A 15846-nucleotide genomic window follows, 5' to 3' on the forward strand; every position below is an offset into this window, starting at 1 on the left:
CAAAATTGTTATGTGGAAACACTGTGTAGCATGTTGCCATGTGTTGTGGGTTGACTCCTCGAATGATTCATATCGCAGATTTGTCATCCTGACTAGTGACAGCTTAGCAAAATGCATGTGTTAAGTGCAGGGTAATATAATTTATTGTGATATGAGACTGGATACTGTATGATTTGGGATTTTAGGCTTTTTATTTTACTTGTCAGTAAGGCTGCATTACTGAGTCTTTTTGATTTATACTTGAATGAAATGAGCAGTGACTCTTTCTAACAATTTTGACAACATATCCACTTTACTACTGGGAGTTTCCTGGCTATAAATATCTACTGAATGTATCACCCAGTCCTACATGAACACTACGTTATGATAAAAATATTTTCGCGGAAATTCTGTAAAGGAAAATGCAAATGAATGCACTGAATGCTTCCATCCACTGCTGTTATGCAAATATTAGCAGATGGTTTGTTAAGATAAACAGCTGGTGGTAATCGTCTGAAGAAGAAAGTGCAACAAGATGACGCAATTAAAAGAGCGTCGGTCAAACCTCAAACAATGAGAAACAGATGGAAATATGACATTTATGTTTGTTCCATATAATAATTTAAGGAATTTAAGTGATCTGATGCTCTTGTCTGCAGCTGTTTGAGCCTGTTATGTAGAGCAGAAGTTTTATTAAATGTTTAAATCGCATGCTTCATGTACGTTATGATTTATTCAGTCAATTTCCTTTGCATTTTGTTGGATTTTGCTTTATTGATGCCCAGTCTAAAAACTTGTTATTCCACTCGTGCCTACAAAATGAGGTCATGAGCCTTCTTATTCTGCTAGTGCCCTTATGATTGTCAATCAGTTCGTCTCAAATGACCTTCTATCACATCCTCCTCTTCCTCTTTTCACGATTTCCCCGTTCCAGTTGAAATGTGCCTTTGACTCCCTGTTTCCTTCCCTTTCTCTCTCATCTCCCTCTTCCTCCTGTCTGCCTCTGTCCGTGTCCACCAAACAACATGGCCTCACTTTTCCTGCTTCCTCTCTCTCCTTGTTCTGCGGCTACTGCAGACTGATGTTCTTTCCCATCACCTCCAGAGGAACCTTATTTACCTTGACAGCCAGGTGAGAAACTTCTGATCCAAAATATGGATTCATGTCTGTTTCCTGTCTCTATTTCCTGCTACTTTTCTTTGCCTGTTTTCCAAAAAAATTCTAATCTAAGCAAAATATCAACTGATGTTTAAAGTGAATCATGGCGCAGAATGTGTTAAGCTTGTTAGAGCATTTCCATTTCGAGGTGGACCTCTATACTATTATGTAAGATCTAGTTTAACTGTATCACCTCACACTACATCCATATTTAATTGTCTAAATTTACAGCGTACTGAAATAAAGTTAAACCAAGGCCAGTCTGGAAGGTAGAAAATCAATATGAAAATTTTGGGTATGCGTTAGAATATTCAGCAGTAAACGTAAAGGACTCTGCTATGGCAAATTAGCTTAAAATATGCATAAAAACTGGTTAGTTCCTTGAAGGATAGATAGTAAAATAGCTAACACAGTAATGCTGTTTTAAATTTTCAGAGCCATCACAACCATTATGCGCAGCGCTTGGAGCTGTATTAAACTTCACTCGCTTCCCTATTTGTATGTGCCCAAGTGCAGCAACACTCAGCCTCGCTGATTGCTTGCAAATGTCAGCCTTGTACAATCCAGACAAGAACAACTCAAACAACAAACTAAGGGAAAGTGCTGGGAAGTAAATGTCAATGTCAAAATCCTAAGACAAGATAAGAGCTGGGATTTGGTTTCCAGTATGTTAAAAAAAGATGTGTATGGTGTACAACCACTAGATGAAGTTATTTCATTGTAGATACAAACAACATGGCCCAAACTGTTTTTGTCACTAGTGTTAGAAACAATATGGAGGTTCCTACTGCAACCTCATTAACATTGTATTGCAGGATGCTCAGTGTGCCGGGCTAATTGGAAGATTAACCAGTCGACAGTTCACAGAGACGTACCCTGATCATGGCAGCTGTCTAAATGTGCTGTTTATTTCTGGCCCGTGGGTTAGAATTCTCCTTCCCAAAGTTTTTGCATTATTGAATACGACCACTTGGCTCTGAAAAGGTCATGTGCTGTGGGAAGAGAATGGCCTTGGACAGGTTAAGTAGCAGGGAGCAGTTTGGATGCTAATTGGAAAAATAAAAAGATACTTTTTCACTTAGTACAAAAAGTCTATTTAAAGAATTGTTCTTCTTTAAAAGGTTCAGTCAAACATTTTTATCCTCAGTCATTTATTTGGATTCATGTACATCAAAGATGTAGCACAGCAGCCTATTCACCATTCAGCCTTTTTATTTCAAAACATATATATTATTGAACATGACTGCACAGAAATGTGTGTACGCAAGAGTAATATGACCTTTAGGTGTGTCTTGGTGTACATGTTTTGTATGTTTGTGTGGACTCAAGGTTTAAATCGTTGTTGTGAGGACATTTTACTTTCAAAGTTTTGTTTGATGGTTAAGACTTGGTTTTAAGGTTCAGATTAGAATTAGGTTAAGGTCAGGTTTAGGGTACAGGTTGGGGTTAGGCATTTATTTTTTGATGGTTACAGAGCAGAACACTTACAGCTGCGTTGTTACACCACTGTATCCTCTTTCTCCATGGTGCTCCGCTAGACGAAGGAGAATGAGCCTCTAATCTTCATGATTCACACTATGATCGAGAACTCAGCGCCAAGGCCACAACTCTACCAGCAAGTAAGGTCTTTGGCAGCTCTGGTTTGAGACAGTGTCAAAGGAGGGTGTTTGCCTTTTGACATACTGTATATGTCACTGTTGTTGGGTCAAAAAGGCAATCATGCCATTTATAGTTCATCCATTCTCAAAGGTTTTGATAAAAACCAGATTCGATTTTTGAGGTTTTTGCTCGACAACAGATACACTTCAGTGCACTTAGATTGAAGAGTTCTATTCCAAAGAGAAATGACCAATGTGCATAAAGTATACACATATTAGAACTATCATAAACTCTACATAGCTTAGGCTTGTTTTCCCAAAATGGAAATGTCTGTTGTTGTTAAAAGAACTCTTTAATTTGAGTCGACTGAGTTAAAGCAGGCTCAAACCAGACCTTTGCCCTGGTAGCCCAGTGGTTGTGTATCCACGTCCTCCCCTTCACCATCAACCTCTTGTTTCACCACTTTGGATGCAGTCAGTCCGTCCATCAGCCAGCTGTTCGTCAGCAATCCTTCCCAGATGTCATCGCAGCATTATTATTATAAGATGTATATGACGTTGATTTTGGTTCCAGCACGTTTCATTTCATTGCTTTATTTTTTGTTTTGTTTTTGTTTGTTTGATGCTGTTGGAACTGACCTGAAGCGAGCATGGCTTATGGTGTCATAGTCATGGACTTCTCCTCCCACCATCTGTCATCATACAGCACTGTTCACTGTTGGGAAATGCTTCCACTGTTTGGATGTGTTTCTCTTAAAAGTTCATTTTTTCAGATGTTCTGTGGCTCTGCAGAAGAATGATGCTACTGCAGAAGGAATTAAGGAGTAGAAGTGATAGCAATTATTAAAGGAATAGTTCAAGATTTAACATTCTTTTTGAAACTGAGAAGATTCTGAACTGGAATCAGGACGTGGTTAGCCTAGCTTAGCATAAAGACTGGAAGCAGGGGGAAACAGCTAGCCAGAGTTAAAAGGAAGTTACATTTTGGAACTATTTCTTGTTCAACAGTGGTTTATCCATCCCCCTAATACTATTGGGCAGATAGTCAGTGAGTCCACAACATTAAGCTGATTGGTGTATTTCTACAGCATATCCAAAAGTCTGAGACTACGACATTGCAACATTCAAACGTTAACACCAGTTACCCGTTTTAATCAAATTTTAAAATCAGTTGGTTTTAATGTTGTGGCTGATCGGTGTAGATCTAAAGACAAAAGAAGCTGCACACAGTCACTGCTCCTGGATGTTGCTCAACCGTGAAACCACAAATTGTCATTTTTACATATACATATATATATTACATATCTGTTTTCTTAACATATTAAACACACTACTGTTGGTATGTGTATTTTTGTATTTTGGACAGTCAGGCTAAGTGTTTCCCCCTCTAAGCTAGGCCAACCAGCTCCTCTGCTGAACACACAGACATGGGATTGATATCAGTCATCTCATCTTACTCTCAAAAAGAAAGAAAGACTAAGCGTATCTCTCAAAATCCTGGACTAGACCTTTGAGGTATTTCAGGTATTCAAAGCTTTTGAATTCCTCTGCAACAGTATATTCACTACTCTGGATTTCCTCCAGTTTCTATGAGGTAAAATAGGGAATTCGATGTGAAAAAAGTTTGCAGTAGTTTCAAACATTTTCCAGTTAAACAATATGTATATTTGCAACTGTGTTCAAACAATTGTGAAGGTCAGTTTGCTCCAGTTTCTATGACAGGGAGCAAAGCACCACATCTACTGTAAAACTTCGACACAGCAGTGATAGCCCCAAAAGGTCAGACTGGATGGATTTCACCAATAAGGATGTACTGACCACATCAGTTAAAAACTGAAAACAGATTGTTCAAAGAACAGTACTTTAAAACAGAAGCCCTTTGTAATCAATTTATTCATGACTTAACTAAACCTTCCAATAGATTGCATAGTCTTCAAACGGTTCTGTTTGAAGTACAGGGTCCCACTTTAATGCAGCCTCTGGATTCCCTCTGTGTGGGTTTGTACCGTCACCTCTCAGCTGCATTTCCTGGAGCAGAACATAATAATGTGGTTTATAAAATTCAGTCAGGGGAATTGTGAGAGGATTTTATCACTTTACGCCAGACTACTCTGTCTGCCCTCATCTTTCTGTCTGAGATAACAGCCGTTCTTTTAATATTTTTTTTGGACACATCAGTCGCTGCAGGGTAGTTTACATTTATGCCATGTAAGAAAGCTGTTCTGTTACATTATACAGGTGTACTGCGTATGTTCTGGTAGTAGACTCATTTTTGCTGCCATGGATGTTTCTCAACAGTGTTGAAAATGCACAGTCCCGTAAGACCCAGTTAATAGTCTGTGTGGTTGATCATGATTCCACAACATGTTTTTCTTCATCCCATAACCTGTCAAAGGAATCTGGGTTTCACATTAAGTGGCTTTTATTAAAGCCTCTCTAAGTGAGACTAGTGCACATAATCAAACCATGGAGGACACACAACAATCGGATGAATTTATCTCTTAAAGGGTTGACCTACACATGTACATACAATATTGAAATTATGTTTCATCCACGCATTAGGGAGCAGCGATGCCACAGGAAGTGAACTGAAATAAACACCAGTGAGATTCCAGATGTCTTTGCCCTGAGTTAGGTCTCACAGGCAGACTTTCCTCTCCAGCTGGATGCAGATCCAGCCTGCCTCAGTAGCATTGGCTGACCTGGATTAAAAACGGAAAAACCTCCTCAAAAAATATTAAATTACATGCATTTATATTAATCTACCAATCTAGCTTCCATTAGTCTAACATAAGAGTAATGCAGCCTTAATTTCAGTTTTATTAAAACACTAACCCTGAAATTTCCATTTAGTTTCTTTGATACAGAAGTGACATTGAGATAACACTGTATTTACATCTGTAACCACACGTCACTGAAGTGAAAAAATAGAATAGAATAAAGCATGCATGAGGGACATATCATTTTTAATTTGTAAAGTCTTTTGCTGCCTTTGCTTTGACTGATGTTCAGTTGTCTTGTCTTTTAACCAGAATCACAAAATAAAACAGGCCTTCCTCTCAGAGCTCCACCAATCACAGGGAGACGGCAGCCTCTATGTGCCATCAAAGGTCAACCCAATGGCAAAAAAAAAAAGTCCACCAAGTTAATGAAGCTTAAAGATCCCTCCTCCAGGCATATTTGAAGATATATGGAAAAGTTCAATTACTTGGTTAGACATGTAAAAGATTGAAAACAAAATCCAGAATCTATGAATATATAAATATATTTTTATTTTAAAAGCTTCCACATCACACTTGTGTAATGTGCCTATTGGACAGGGATCGGCTTATAAACAAGTTGTGATGTCACAACAATCTGCAGGCGACCGCCGCCTGGTGTCAAACTGAATGTCCATCATTCTGTACAGTGAAGGTCAAACATCCAAGAGAAGTAACATCGGCTAACACACATTTCTGAGTGGAGGGGGACTTTAATATTAAAGGCAATGTGGCTCAACATTTTTATCGTACCATTTTCTTTCAGACAACAGTTTACAAAGATTTTAATAAGTAATTAAGATTCAAACTGTAAAAGCAGTAGGGACAGAAAATACAATTTTCAACAGTGAGGCACACGTCCTCTCCGTCACCAGGGAAATTACTCTCTTGCATTTTTATTAATTTATATAATAGTGAAGGGCTTAATTTTATCTTTATTAGTGCGTATGTGTCCTCTCAGGCTGCCCCTCCCTCTGTCTTTCTCTGAATTATAATATTCTACTAGAACATCCCTGGTGACACCTGGGTAAACAGCTTCAAGGGAAATTACAGAAGATTAGTGAATATGCGCAGAGCACTCATCCCTTCATCCCCTCATTCACTGCCTCTGGAATCAACAGCAGGAGGCAAATTATGAAGAGTTTCTTTCCTCAACCTGCAGCACTTGGGAAGTAATTACTTTTAGTTGTAATGAAACACTATTTATATCACACATATGATTGAATTCTTGTATGTCCAAGAAGAGAGCAGGTTAGTTATCCCTTAACACAGACAGACTGAATCCTCCATGCATTGGGAAAAATAGTTAGAAATGGAGATGTCAGCATCATTCTTTTCCCCCAGCATTTTGGGTAGAGAACTCTTCATGGCTGGAGCTCTCCGCTCTCCATCTTAACAGATGTGTTGCTGTCGCCCCCTGCTGTCCGTCTCTGACTGTGCCTCCTTTTCAGATCAGCCCAGACGACTTTAAAGAGGGCGCCCTCGTCCAGCGCACAGAGGAGGCTGACATAGATGTAAGACAAGCGCAGCCTTCGGTAAAATATTTCATACTTCTTCTAATAAAGTTTAGTTCATGTGCATGTTTGTGTGTGTCAGACCAAGCTGAGCAGACTGTGTGAGCAGGACAAGGCGGTGAGGATGCAGGAGGAGAAGCTGCAGCAGCTACACAGAGAGAAGGTACAGCTGTCAGTGTGTGTATTCATGTTTATGTCTTGTGCAGGCTCATATGTGCAATAATAAGTATTAATGTGTACGTGTACGTTTGTGTGTGTGTGCGTGTGTGTGCGTGTGTGTGTGTGTGTGTGCGTACATGTACATACGGCAGCACACTCTGGAGACGGCCCTGCTCTCAGCCAGTCAGGAGCTGAGTGAACAGAGCGGCTCCAGCGCTGCAGCCACACAGAGTCTGGTCCAGCAGAGAGACGTGCTGCAGAACGGCCTGCTCAGCACCTGCAGAGAGCTGTCCAGAGTCAACACTGTGAGGACACCTCACCACACACGCACACACACACACACACACACACACACACACACACACACACACATACACACACAAGACAGGTGGAAGAAGTTTACTAATGAAAAAAATGGTCAATTTCTGCTCGTGTTGCATCTGAAAGAAAAATAATTTTCTACGATTTATAAACCTGTACCCGATCACACATTATCGTTATTTCTACGGATATTACACATGATGATATGGTAACGTATTATGCCGGTTTTGAATAAACAAACATTTATTTAAAGTAAAAATTGTCCGTATTTGGTCAAATGAAAATGACAACAGATATTCCCACAACAGCCTGAACTTAAGTTGACATTTAAATTTTGAATGTTGCTGCTACTTCCCGAGCACAAACAGTTTAAAAGCTCATAATAACGAGTTCAGCAGTTTAAACAGTGTCTTAATCCGTGCCTGATGAAAATGAAGTTTAAAATATGTTCACATTTTAGAGAAATGTTAATATTTTCCTCATACATTATATATCATTTCACCAACCCGCAATCTGCTGTTAATCAGAATGTTCGGTTCTATGACTCGGCCGGCCTGATCTGCAGATTAACCACAATGCCTGCGGCTATAACTGCGATCCACGCATCATTAAAACATACAAGGCCAAGCGAACCCTACAAAAGGAAGCAGTCTGACACCATAAATGATTTGTAATAAAACAAGATCCACTTGATTTCCCTGAGAAATTGAGAAAAATGTGGAGAAATGCCCTGTCTTGCTTATCTCCATATACAAATTCCTCCATCTGCCCCTTTAACTGGATTGGCGCCATAATTCATCGGGTTCCTCCCTGGCTCATGTCGCATCCCTCTGCCAAGTTTGGTGCTTTTTGCTTAATCCTGCTGACAAACAAACAAACAACAACAAACCGACACGGGTGAAATCATGAGCTCTTTGGCCGAGGTAAAAATTCCATTTTAAAAGAGTTCAGGCAAAATTCCACATCCATAGAAACATCTACAGTTTTCACTGAAAATACTTGCCACTGAAGAAGTAGTCCCTACAAAAACTGTCAACAGTGTGGTCTGTGGAAACCACCCCACACATACCCAACTCCCCCCTCCTCACAAATCCCAATTCAACCTGTGACTAACTGACTGAAGAAATGCATGTTAATCTGCGTCACTGACCATCGAGTCATGAAGCCTCTTCCTCTGGTTATATTTGAAAGATGCTGACGGCCATTTTTGTTGTGTTGGTGATGTGAAGTCAGGTCAGAGTCAGAGTCAAGGACCACAACCTGATTTACTGACCTGCATGGGGAAAGAAAGGGAGAGATTTGTTCTAAATGAGAACATATTTCTTGCACCAAGAAAGAAGGAACTTTGGTTTTGTCTTTGTTGAGCTTTAAGAGCTTGTGGGAAATCCAAAACTTTATAACTGTGATGTATTAAACAAAGTTTAGGTCTCCAGAGGAGGCAGCCTTTGACAGACATTGAGGCTCCATTAACATGGTTCTTTTGTCTCTGGAACACTGACACAAAATTTGAATTTGGTCACACACATACAGCACATTTACACACACACACACACACACACACGCATTCTTGTGACCCTATTGTTGGCTGGCGTCCTGGTTCCAGGAGTTGGAGCGCTCCTGGAGGGAGTACGATAGACTGGAGGTAGACGTCACTCAGGCCAAGTCCAACCTGCTGGAACAGCTGGAGGCCCTGGGCAGCCCACAGGTAAAACACACATTCTCACACACACACACACACACACACACACACAAACAGACTCACGTGCATTCATAATCTTTCTGGGGTGATCAAACTTTTAATAGCATTTGTGTGTGTGTGTGTGTGTGTGTGTGTGTCTGTCTTCAGACAGAACCTCCAAGTCAGCGGCACATCCAGATCCAGAAGGAGCTGTGGAGGATCCAGGACGTGATGGAGGCTCTGGCCAAGAATAAACCACAGCGAGCCACAGACAACAGTGAGAGTAAGGAGTGACACGTTCTCTGATTCATTTCATATCTATCTGATGTGATTCATAGTGAGAGGAGGGAGAGTCCAGTGTCTTTCCCTTGGGACACTCTGTGTCTTCAGAATCATGTGACTTAACTCATGTGTCTTTCTTCTCCCATCAGCACTGTCCCGTCTGTAACTGCGGTTAAAAAGCCAAACTGTTTCCTGGAAATTATTTTCACTGTGCTGATGAAATGAAAAATGAAGATCTCTCTGTTTCTGTGTTCTGAATATAAAACCCTGTGTGGGATGTGAAAGGAAACGTGGGCTGAGCAAAATGCTTTTTCATGTGTCTTTTGTTATAGACGAGGCTAAAGTCCCTCTCCTCTTGTCTCCATGTTCCCTGTGTTCAGCAGATTTCCCAGGTTCCAAACCTCTGTCCAGTCTCCAGAAGAACGAAGTAAGAACATCCACACCACAGCACACTCACTCTCGGCTGATTAAATCATATGTGTGTCTTTCTTAAAACCCTTTTTGAAGGCAGGATGATTCTGTACTTTTGAAATAGTAACCAACGGGGGTGTAATGGTATGTGCATTCATCCTGTCCGAGAGCAGTAACAACCTCTTCCTTAAAGTGGCTCTGGGGGTCCATTTGTGCCAAAAATATGTCCACATGCACATTGTCAATGTCAGATGAATATGTGACAAAAGGTTTGTCTACAACAACACAGTCAAACGACACATCCACAAACAGAAGCCCATAAATGGCCACAGGACTCACCACGAACATGTGGCCATGTGAACATGTGGGGTGTTCTCAGCACTGAATTATAGTTAAACAAGTGCAGACCACGACACAAAGCAGCAAAGTTTACATTGATTCCCCTCATAGCAGAAAGCCACCGTGTGCAGTGAAAATGAACTTGCTAAATCTTGAAACTTGCTTGAGGCAGCTGATCTATCATAGTGACCTTTTTTAGCAATGCAGATGTGAGCAGGCAATGATTCAAAAAAAAATCTATGTTGGTGCATTCATGACTTCTCCAGCATTCAACCTTAGAGTCACATTACCAGTCAAAAGTTTTACAACACCTCCAGTTTTCCAGTTGTCGCTGAAATTAAAGCATGGAACAAATAGATAACGAATGATGGGATAATAAGTAATGTAGAGTTGATGGAGACCAAAACAGAGCTAAAAGGAGAGTAAATGTTTGACTGATGCAACTTCAAATGAATGTAAATGTTATTCCATGTCTTTTGGCTGGCATGTTCACTATATCAGTTTCATAAAGAAAAAGTCACCGCTGTGTTTTCAAGCTGCACTGCCCCCAAGTGGCCAAAAAAAATCAATGAATGCAGGTTTAAGCTGAAACATTTTCAGCACATGTCGAGGTGTCTTCAGTTCAGTTTGCACAACCTGAATTCAAGTCAGCTCGCTTCTCTGCATTGACATTTTAAAATTCACTTTGCTCTCAGTCTGAACACACCCTCAGAGTGTTCTCGAATGCACCACCAAGGAGCTCTTTTACAGTATTAAAGTAGCCGCTGGTCGCAGAAGCACAGTGGAGTAACAGCATATGATTTTTCTTTGGAATGAGACCCGTTATGTTGACTGTCAACAGGCAGTGACGCTGCTGCCACTCAGTCCTCTCAAGGAGGGCAACACGCCCGTGCCCCCACGCCCGCCCCTCCCCCAGTACTACGACTCGTCAGAGCGCCCCCCTCACGTGCTCCCCCACCACTCACACCCCAGCAGCCGTCTGCCCCCCCACACGCTCCGCCCCGAGGACCGCAAGGCCGGCTCCAGGAACGGAGCGCACAGCGTAAGAACCGCTGAAACGTTCATGCCCTCCCATATCTGCTCGCTCCGCCCCACCCCTTTGGTTTGTGACCACCATCCATCAGCACCCCTCATCTGATCTCTGAACTCTACAGCCATTTTTAAACTCATTTTCATCATCCTCAGCTCCATCCTAAAGACTGAATTAACATGAACATGAAGTGACTCATTCCTCAACAAGTGCCATCTTTGGATAGACTCATCTCAGCATTGATGTTTTCTTTTTTTCCTTTTTTACCCCTGCAACCCCTACTTCATCCAGTCGCCACTGTCACTCACCTACAGCGTCACCTTCAGGCCTGTCCTGGTCCATACATGGATTTATTTGTGGAATGTCATTGTTGTGACAGTGATGTTTTATTGTGTGGGTTTATAATTTTGCGTAGAGGGTGTCTAGTTTTTTTATACTAAGAGACATTACCAGTGTGGCTGACAACCAGATGTCAACTTCGTATCCCTGTGACTGAGTGTAAGGGCCACTGTCAGGAAAGACATCGGACATTTTTGAGAATAAAGTCATAGTATTTCCAAAGAAAGTCATAATGTTGGGAGAACAGTTGTAATTTTTCTGAAAAATAATCATAATATTTTGTAAGTAAATACTAAAACACAAACTTATTCTCACTACTTTTCACTATTTTTCGGGGACTTTTTCTCCTAAACTTACATCTTTATTTTAGAAATATTGCAATGTATTGTTGTTACATTGTAACTTTAAATTGAAACGTTGTAGCTTTTCTCATGATATTATGACTTTTCTTAAAATATTTTGACTTATATTTTTGAAATGTGAAGACTGTTTTAGATTGGTAAAGTTGGCATATGGGAGATACAAGGTTTTCATCCAGCAGCAGCAATAAAAATTATCCAAATCAATTAAGTTATTTTAAGAAAAGCCATTACATTTTCCTTCATTCTGTCAGTGTACGTGTATGTGTGTGTGTGTGTGTGTGTGAGAGAGCATGTGCCTGACAGCTGCATCAGGTGTGTATTCTGACCCCGAGCGCTCTCTCTCTCTCTCTCCTCCCCCTTCACAGCAAGCTCCAGACTATCGGCTGTATAAGAGCGAGCCTGAGCTGACCACAGTGAAGGAGGAGGTGGACGAGGCCAACGGTGAGGACAAGGACAAGACAGAGGCCACTGCTGAGAGTAAAGACACTGCAGCCTCAAAAGGTACAACTCCTCACTCGCTTACATAAAACTGATGCTGTTACACATAGTGAGTGTTGGATAATTCATTGATATGCATCCAAAAACAAATTTGAAAATACTTACAAAATTGTGGGCTCCTGCTCTAAATGTTTCTTAGCATGTAGACCAGACAGAAATGATCTAATTTCCCAGAGTTCCAGATGATGTTAGGATTTCTTGCTTTAAAGGTCCCATATTTTACACTTTATTGGTGTTTTATTTTAAGTGTTGATATATGAGAAGATATATTTGTGGTTTTAAGAACCAGAAACCATCTCAATGTAGTTTTACATCTGCTCTCTCAGACTTCTTTCTGGAGCTCCAGTAACAACAGGACGTTCAGCCACTGAGCCTCTCTTCTGATTGGCTGGCTGTTTTCTGAGTGATCGAATAAAAACGCTTTTATTCATAATTTAATCTTTATTTAGTCAGACAGTCTCATTGAGATCAAAATCTCTTTTCCAAGAGAGACCTGAGAACAAGAAGCAGTAACAAGAGACGATCAACAACAGAACTGCACAGTACAAGAAACTTAAGACACAAGCAAAAACATTTACAATAGTCATAAATGAACATCAAATGATAAAGAGTTAAAATCTCCAAGGGAGATGTAAGACTCTAGTTTGAGGGCAGTTTGCAGTTCATTCCATTTAAATGGTGCATAGTCCCTCAAACCAGTTCTGCCAATATTAGTGCGAACATGAGGGATATGGAGGGTTAAGTAGTTACTGGATCATGTTCTGTGGATACTAGGTTTGAACCAGCATGACAGTACATATAGCAGATAGACACTTGGAAAGATCAAACCCTGCAATGTTGGATGGTGGGTCCAGGTGAGTCGTGCTGGGGATATTGCTGAGCGCGGTGACTGCTTTGTTGTGACATCACAAAGCTCCAGAAGTCCTGACGGCTGGTTTTAAGGCTCAGTTTCTGAGTACAGGCTGTGGGCATTTCTCTGTGGACTGAGGCTTTGATACTTTCACAGTATTAATATAGAACCTAGACCTGCTGAAATCTGCCTTTATACAATATAGGACCTTTAACAGAGAGCACCAGCTTTCAAACCACTAACAAGCAAACTGCTGCTAATAGGACAAACGTGTCCAGGAGGCTTAGACTGCTTGAATTTATTGTGTTGTGTCCATGTTTCTCAAATCTCTGGAGGTTTCAGGGGGGTCACAATTATAAGAAGAAGAATTATAAGACCCTAGCTGAAAGATAATGACATTTTCCTTTAACAGTTGACAGGTGATAACAGCTATTTAACAGATGTTGCATGGTAGCAAGTAGTAAAAATATTTTTCATTCTAAAACAGGTTTATCAGTGGAAATGTGTGACATTGAGGATTTCTGTCAGCTGACATCATATTATTCACATTTCCTTATTTGTGAAAGAAACAAAATGAAATAGTGATGTCCCTGACTTTCTCCTGTTTTTCATAACAGTCTTTTTACATGTTTTTCATCTTCTGTGAAATGGAGCGTGGTGAAATGTTCTGCCACATCATGAGCAATTAGCCTGACTGCAGTGTTTGTTTGCTAGTGTGTAAGTGACAGCTTTCCACGCTGTCTCCCCCACAGCGCCCCCCTACCCGGTGGGTATCGTCCCTCCAAGGACCAAATCTCCTATGAGCCCTCCTGAGTCCTCCACCATCGCCTCCTACGTCACCTTGAGGAAGACCAAGAAGTCTGAATCCAGATCAGTAAGTTTTGCCTTCAGCACCAACAGAGGCACAAAACGTGTTTAGATGAAATGAGTCGATCTTAATCCACAGATGTGTCAGAAACAGCCCAGAGGATTTCTGCACATATCACGTTTGCTAGTGTCTCATAGCCTCATAGAGAATCGTTTCCCTTCAGCTTCACTTCATTTCTGTTCATCTCAGAGCTGCAATTTCCTGCTCAAGCCTCTGTCCTGTGTTGTGTTGATTTAGCAGTCACACATACTGTCTTTTTATTATTTTTCTTTGGTTTGTTGAATATACTGTGTATATATATTCTTTTTTTCTTAAATCTGTCTTTAATCACAGCTGATGGAGGTTTCCGCTCCAGTTATTCTTGTCATGCTGCTCCTTGCATGGTGTCTGAATAAATTTACAAAACCAGCAGCAGCTAGGAAACACGTTTTTTCCTGTAGTGTAGAACAAACGGCAGTTTTATTCGTTTAAAGTAAATTCTATTTGTGTGAAATTTAAAATATCTCTGGTAATCTACCCATTAAATTCACAAAATATATCATCACACCATACAACGAGGGTGAAAGCATAAGTATTTAACTGAAATTGAAGCAATGAAAAACCTTAAGTGCAGAAAGTATCATGTTTTCTAGACAGTACTTTTAGAAATAAAGTAGCTAACTACAACCATATAGGGTTCTTCAGCTTGTCCCCACAGGAGAACCCTTTTTGCCTCCTGGTACAATCTTTTATGAAGGATCTACCGACCGACCGAATTTACACCATTGGTGTAAAGCTTGGAGCCTTATTTAATTCAACATTAGAGAGAACTCTTATATTAAATACTGGCTCTCTGGAGCAGGGAAGCAAACATATATAATAAAATATAATAAAGGGAGTCTACTATCGCAGTAAGTGCATACAAAACACTTCCTGCACAGTTATTTTACATTAAAAGCCTTTGAGTGCCTTAAAGGGCTAGAATTAGCATTAGCAGTAAGGTGAACAGTAAACAGTGAGGCTGATATCAATGAGACCAAGTTACAAACAGTAATGCTGTATCATTTCCCGTCAGTCCCTTTTGCTTAGATGTGCAGTTTCACCCAGTGCAGGGATGGCAGACCATGCATCGAGACCTACTACATAGAAAGGAAATATATTGAATGGATGTTGCAGAAAAAAATGCACGTGTGATTAAAAATAAAGTTTTCATTTCATCAAACCAAACCCTCATAAAAGGGCCAGGACTCTGCCCTCTCTGTTTGTCTGCTCTGTTCAGTGAGTGGCAGAGAGGTGGAGTCTTTAACATATGTGTGATTTTGTCAGACGGTGTCGTGGTTATATAATCAGGATTTTCGCAGCAGCTGGGAAGTGACGGCTTTAGTGACAGTCTTAAAGGTCCACGTTTCGGTCACTATTTCATACCGGTTTCTGACAACAGAAAAAACATGGAAACAAGAACAGCTTTATTGTGAATTCAGCTGTATTAAAGTAACAAGTGAATTTCCCCAGTGTGCGATCAATAAAGGGTATCTTATCTTATCTTATCTTATCTTATCTTATCTTATCTTATAATACTGTATATGTGACCACAGGGAGTAACAAACAGATAAAAAGCTGAAACACTAGGCAGAATGCCAATTGGATGAGATGGGCTCAGCTGTTTACAGCAGTTCCACATTTTTGCACATTGACCATACACTGTCCAGCCATATATTAAGT

General features: G+C 40.5%; 1 protein-coding gene across 19 annotated transcripts in view; it reads left to right on the forward strand.

Moving 5' to 3' along the window:
• LOC130163608 (pleckstrin homology domain-containing family A member 5-like) overlaps positions 1–15846 on the forward strand; it is a 218434-nt gene that overhangs the window by 194634 nt on the left and 7954 nt on the right. For 9 of the 19 annotated variants that reach the window (XM_056367903.1, XM_056367902.1, XM_056367900.1 and 6 more), the window contains 11 exons: positions 1057–1110; positions 2676–2756; positions 6946–7008; positions 7091–7171; positions 7320–7472; positions 9092–9193; positions 9335–9449; positions 9829–9875; positions 11040–11240; positions 12295–12430; positions 14030–14151. In XM_056367903.1, coding sequence (XP_056223878.1) covers positions 1057–1110; positions 2676–2756; positions 6946–7008; positions 7091–7171; positions 7320–7472; positions 9092–9193; positions 9335–9449; positions 9829–9875; positions 11040–11240; positions 12295–12430; positions 14030–14151 — 1155 coding nt within the window. Of the gene's footprint in view, positions 1–1056; positions 1111–2675; positions 2757–6945; positions 7030–7090; positions 7172–7319; positions 7473–9091; positions 9194–9334; positions 9450–9828; positions 9876–11039; positions 11241–12294; positions 12431–14029; positions 14152–15846 lie in introns of all 19 variants that reach the window. The other 10 variants (XM_056367910.1, XM_056367922.1, XM_056367906.1 and 7 more) reach the window with 7 other exon arrangements.

This window comes from Seriola aureovittata, chromosome 22 (assembly GCF_021018895.1).
Source record: "Seriola aureovittata isolate HTS-2021-v1 ecotype China chromosome 22, ASM2101889v1, whole genome shotgun sequence".
NCBI classification, from domain to species: Eukaryota; Metazoa; Chordata; class Actinopteri; order Carangiformes; family Carangidae; genus Seriola; species Seriola aureovittata.